Raw genomic sequence first — 6000 nt, 5'->3', positions numbered from 1 at the left:
AGCCAATCGAGACCCTCCGCCGCGGTCGATGACGTCCGCCCCGCTCGACATATTAGGATGGGCCAAACAAGCTGACGCACCGCACCGGAGACACCGCACAGCTCTAGCAGGCGGAAAGTCTACAGCGGAGCACGCACGCCGAGATCCGACATGAACCCCATGGACCCAGCCCTCCACATGCATCCGGTCATGTACCTGCTGCAACACTATCGCCAGATGGGCCGCCGCGGACGCCGCCGCAGGTACGTCACTACACATATACACCACACAACACACATGCCGACACAGGTCCCAAGCACAACACTGGCATCCTGCTGGGGGGCACAACACATCCACATGGGCACACACACATCACCCACCTCAGAACAAGGCACCCCACGGCATCCGGAACACACAACGTCGGCCAACCTGCAGCAACGTCACGGTCACGTCACCGCCGCGGTCAACACATGCGCACAATGCAGAAGGCAGGGCAACAGCAAGGCATGGACACATTCCAAACATCACAGCGACACACCACCCCGACCAACACTGCACACCACCCGAAGTAGTCACAGGCCAGGTGCCAATCCCGTGCACCCCCTTGCACATCAACAAGCACTGTAACAACAAGCACAATACACACACACTGCGACACACAACCAGGGACAAAGGCACAGCAGGATTGCCTGACAACGGACACACAACACCAGTGCACTCCCCACAGCCCACACAATTGAATACAAACATCCACACAGGGCAAGACAAAACATACAACAGGCATACAACTCCTGCCTGACACATGTGTGTCTCACACCATACAGGGGCACACATACATACACTACAAACTAACACCCTTCACACTGCACACCTCTGCCACACACATGCCATGTAAGCCATGCCACCAGGACCAAGGGCCAACACAAGACGACCATACACATACACGCCAGGGCACACAGAATGGGAAACACACACCTCATCACATCATAAACATCTACTACACCACAGCACAGCTGCACACCCTGTGCTGCCAGTGTCCCCCAAGGTGACCTGTGAACAGTGTATGCAGCAATAGCAATTCACCCACACGAAAACTGCATGGCCTGCCAAATAACCATCACAGAGTACAACATCAGCAGGGCCACAATGGACTGAAGAACCTGTCCCCCTGTCTAAAAATCATATGGCCACATACAACCTTGCAATGGTGATGTACAAAATAGACCATGGAACTCAGTCAAACAAGAAAATGACTTTAATCAGTAAGGAGACAGAGAAAACACACCATAATGTACTGTATTTATTCACATATTGCACAGATGTAGCTACACAACATAAGTAGACAACAGCAACTCTCAAAATCATGTGCAAATGCCATAGACTATGCACTGGTGAATCACAATCGGGAAGTGCAAAGTCCTTGGCAGGGCAGGGTACAGCACATCAGAGCAACAGGCCCAGTGTCCTTGGCAGGGCAGGGTACAGCACATCAGAGCAACAGGCCCAGAGTCCTTGGCAGGGGAGAGCACATCAGAGCAACAGGCCCAGAGTCCTTGGCAGGGGAGAGCACATCAGAGCAACAGGCCCAGTGTCCTTGGCAGGGCAGGGTACAGCACATCAGAGCAACAGGCCCAGTGTCCTTGGCAGGGCAGGGTACAGCACATCAGAGCAACAGGCCAGTGTCCTTGGCAGGGCAGGGTACAGCACATCAGAGCAACAGGCCCAGAGTCCTTGGCAGGGGAGAGCACATCAGAGCAACAGGCCCAGAGTCCTTGGCAGGGGAGAGCACATCAGAGCAACAGGCCCAGAGTCCTTGGCAGGGTACAGCACATCAGAGCAACAGGCCCAGAGTCCTTGGCAGGGGAGAGCACATCAGAGCAACAGGCCCAGTGTCCTTGGCAGGGCAGGGTACAGCACATCAGAGCAACAGGCCCAGTGTCCTTGGCAGGGCAGGGTACAGCACATCAGAGCAACAGGCCAGTGTCCTTGGCAGGGCAGGGTACAGCACATCAGAGCAACAGGCCCAGAGTCCTTGGCAGGGGAGAGCACATCAGAGCAACAGGCCCAGAGTCCTTGGCAGGGGAGAGCACATCAGAGCAACAGGCCCAGAGTCCTTGGCAGGGGAGAGCACATCAGAGCAACAGGCCCAGAGTCCTTGGCAGGGGAGAGCACATCAGAGCAACAGGCCCAGAGTCCTTGGCAGGGTACAGCACATCAGAGCAACAGGCCCAGAGTCCTTGGCAGGGGAGAGCACATCAGAGCAACAGGCCCAGAGTCCTTGGCAGGGGAGAGCACATCAGAGCAACAGGCCCAGAGTCCTTGGCAGGGTACAGCACATCAGAGCAACAGGCCCTGGAACACACCCACATCGCTAACAATGGTGTACTGTAGCACACCTATGTGTGGCACAGGCGTCTGAGGGTGTTGACAACTCACTCCTGGCTGTCATGTGGAGTGGAACCTGGCTGTGTGTCAGGGACTGCAGGTCGACTTGACTGGTGTGACAGAGGGACATGTGGTGTGGCTATAACAGAGGGCCTGCAAGGTGGAGGGCTGTGCGGACCAGGTGGCACCGTGGCACGTGGAGGTGGAGTCATGCACGCCCTTGACACAGTGTGGGTGGGAGAGGTTGGAGGGGTGCCCTTCCACTTCTTTGGAATATGAATTCGCTTCCCTGTCATGGGGTTGATGGGAAGTGGCGTTGACACCACCTGCACACCCCCCAACTGTTCCACTTCAGGGGCAGACACTGCCACTCCCTCTGGAGAAGTGCTTGATCCTGCAGTACGCTTGTGCTGGCTACGCCTCCGGGCCACTTTAGCCTCTCTGGAAGGTGTACCCCCCACAGTGACCACCTTCCCACTTACCCCAGGGATGGCCATTACACTGCCCTCCTGCCCCTTCTTGCCAGGGATGGCCACTACACTGCCCTCCTGTCCCTTCTTGCCAGGGATGGCCACTACACTGCCCTCCTGTCCCTTCTTGCCAGGGATGGCCACTACACTGCCCTTCTGTCCCTTCTTGCCAGGGATGGCCACTACACTGCCCTCCTGTCCCTTCTTGCCAGGGATGGCCACTACACTGCCCTCCTGTCCCTTCTTGCCAGGGATGGCCACTACACTGCCCTCCTGTCCCTTCTTGCCAGGGATGGCCACTACACTGCCCTTCTTTGCCACAATGACTGGGCTGGTCACAGCAGGGCTTCCCTCCACCTGCCTCGATGTACTTTGTTCTGGGGTTGATGTGGTAGGTGGGTGTGTCCCTGTGTTCACCCCAGGTGTAGTCATGACATCCCACACATCCTCTGTGGGCATAGCAGAGTCAATATCTGGTGATGGCTCAGCAGCATGTGAGCCTGATGTCTGACACAATGTTGTTCTGGCCTTGCTCTTCTGTGACTCCACCTGGTCTGTGCATATTGGGGGGTCCCTGCCCTTCTTTGGGGATGGAGTCTGTGGACGGGATTGTTTGCTTTGGGTCTGAGCTGTGCTCCTAGTGTTGTAACGTTTACTTGATGTATGTCCCAAGTGCTCACTGTCATCTGATGTGGCCACTGACTGGGTGGACGTCACAGGCACCTGAGCTGCAAAGGGGGCATGTTGGAGGGCTGACGTCACTGTACCTGACAATGACAGGAGTGTACGATGTAGGCCACCCACGTCAGAGTGTATGCCCTCCATGAATGCCAGAACCTGCCCTATTTTGTAATCGTGGGCACTGAAGGCATTCAGCAGGGCGGTCTGGCCCACGCAAAGTTGCCGCAGGAGCTCTACGCACTCTGCACTGAGGGCAGCAGGGGGGACAGGTGCAGGTGCTGCGGTGCCATGTGTGAATGTCACACGTCCCCTCTTAGTGACACGGATATGGCCAGCCCCAGAGGAAGTGGATGGGAGGGTGGGCAGTGGCCGTTGGTAGTCAGATGCAGCAGCAGAGTCCCCATCCCCTGTGGCTGCTAACAGGGACTCATCCCCCCTGCCATCAGATGAAGTGGTACTCTGTGTCTCAGCCACAGATTCCTCATGCATACTCCTGTCACCCTCAGTAGCGCTGGTGTGGTCAGTGTCACTTTGCTCCGTCTCACCCTGCTCTGCTGCCGCTGTCGTGCTGGTCTCCCCACCACTTTCAGGATCATGTTCCGCTGTGGTGTCTTCCGAATCTGCATTAGTGACAGAAACATGGTTGTATAAGTGTCATAGTCTGGTCACACGATATCAGAGCAATGCAGCACATGAGAGGCCTAGAGCTACATGGTAACCACCACACCCTCAAATCATTGTGCTGCTACACACCAGTTACACCACAACTGAGCCTGTCATGCGGACAAACAGGCAGGAGTGGACCAATGTCGATGACACACAGCACTACACCCTGCCCATGGATGGTGTTCCCCTAGCCCACATGGACCTGCCCCACGGACATGATGTAGCCACAACTAACATCACCACTTCCAGAGCCTAAAGGGATCCAGAGGGGAATACACACACCTGTTTTGTCTACACATGCCACATTGTCAAAAAGGCCATTACAATCACCATGTGCCAATGTGGGTTCACATTGTTGTCAGATGTGTGGGCCACTACCATGGAGGTGCATGCAAAGTACACTGACATGGTGTAACACTCATTAAGTGGACACAGCTGTACAGCATAATAGGGACTACACCCACCATCACAAAGAAGAGTGACCATGTGGACAACAAAATATATGTCAAGGACTGAAAACTGCAGCCAGGAGCTGCAGAGTAAGGCCATGGTGGGCCAATGTCTCATACAGACACACATCACAGTTGCCACTCACATCACATATCACAGCATGGCAGCACACGCACATCACATGTGTCACCGCAGACACAGGCACTCTACACATGCATCCACTCCCAGACAAACTCTCCCTCCCCGGATACTCACCATCGCTGTCTTGCTGCTGAAGCCCCTTCAGACGTGCATCCAGGTCTGGATAGGTCACTGCCAGTATGCGTGCCATCAGCGGAGTCATGGTGCGGCGTGCCACACGCCCTGTGCGTGGTACCATCCCCAACTTCATCTCTGCCACTTGCTTAGCCAGCCGGCTGATGTCGTCCCACCTCTTGTGACAGTGTGTGTGTCGTCTGTTTGATACCCCCAGGGCTCGCACCTTTGCTGCTATGGCCCTCCAGACAGCCTTACGTTGGTGTACTTTGAGCTGCAGGTATGAGAGTAAAGAAGGACTAATGAACATTTACACATTGTCATATGTCAGCATCTATCAGTACAGCAGCCAGACACTGAATCAGGACGCACAGTGACCCCCCTCCCTCCAGAACTGGGGGTACCCTCACAAGGCCACTCTGCATGGCATAAACATTAGTGAATGCATGCACACATTGAGCTTCGTAGTCTCCATGATTATCACACTGAAGAATGATGATTCAACACAAATGCATCGACAGCACTGTATAAATCATAAATTGTACAGGGCATTGATGTGGCATATCCACTAATCAGTGTGCAGCAACTGTAGCATGTAAGTTGGCTGATGGACAAACTTTGGAAGGGCAGCCACTGAACCTACTCTGTGGGGCACACTGACTATGACTACAGGGGCACCTTGAAATTACATCACAAGCGGACACTGTCCAACCAGCTACAAGGCAAACAACCGTTGGTCATGTCTGCCCCAAAAAGTAGCACATCCCACTCACACATACAAGTATTGGCCTAGGACAGAGTCATAATGCAAAACACACACTCCCACCACCTGCAAACATCTTGTCTGTCAGTGTTTGTCAGCACCACACATCCAAAATAACATACAGCTGCATCATGAATACACGTCTGACACCACCCTGCCCTACAGCTCCCTACATGGTGACTTACCACGACATTGGGGCCACCAAACAGCCGTGGGTACTGTGCCAGCACCTCGTTCACAAGGACATCCAGCTCCTCACTCATGAATGGACTGGCACGGATCTTATCTGTTCTTGACATCCCTGTGGATATGGCAGACCTGTGGCGGAAGTGAGTTGTGAGGTGTCCCAGG

General features: G+C 54.5%; 1 protein-coding gene across 1 annotated transcript; it reads right to left on the bottom strand.

Moving 5' to 3' along the window:
* Window positions 1-2364: 2364 nt before the first annotated feature.
* On the bottom strand, window positions 2365-5441 carry LOC147728013 (uncharacterized). The gene is made up of 2 exons (XM_086963220.1): window positions 4887-5441; window positions 2365-4135 (listed from the first exon to the last, which is right to left on the bottom strand). Exons 1-2 carry the CDS (start codon window positions 5194-5196, stop codon window positions 2412-2414), a joined length of 2034 nt encoding a protein of 677 aa, XP_086819346.1. The 5' UTR covers window positions 5197-5441; the 3' UTR covers window positions 2365-2411.
* Between the last annotated feature and the right edge of the window lie 559 nt (window positions 5442-6000).

This window comes from Lissotriton vulgaris, chromosome 3_1, assembly GCF_964263255.1.
Source record: "Lissotriton vulgaris chromosome 3_1, aLisVul1.2, whole genome shotgun sequence".
In the NCBI taxonomy this organism is placed as follows: domain Eukaryota; kingdom Metazoa; phylum Chordata; class Amphibia; order Caudata; family Salamandridae; genus Lissotriton; species Lissotriton vulgaris.
The sequence above is the reverse complement of the archived record's forward strand: the minus strand, read 5'-3'. Positions and strand labels throughout refer to the sequence as shown.

What these genes read in the sequence shown, in the direction of transcription:
- LOC147728013 (XM_086963220.1), bottom strand. Translation starts at nt 5,196, where the DNA reads ATGTTCATTAGTCCTTCTTTACTCTCATACCTGCAGCTCAAAGTACAC. An exon ending in TCAGCAGCAAGACAGCGATG is followed by an intron (nt 4,136 to 4,886) that starts GTGAGTATCCGG and finishes TCACTAATGCAG; the next exon opens with ATTCGGAAGACACCACAGCG.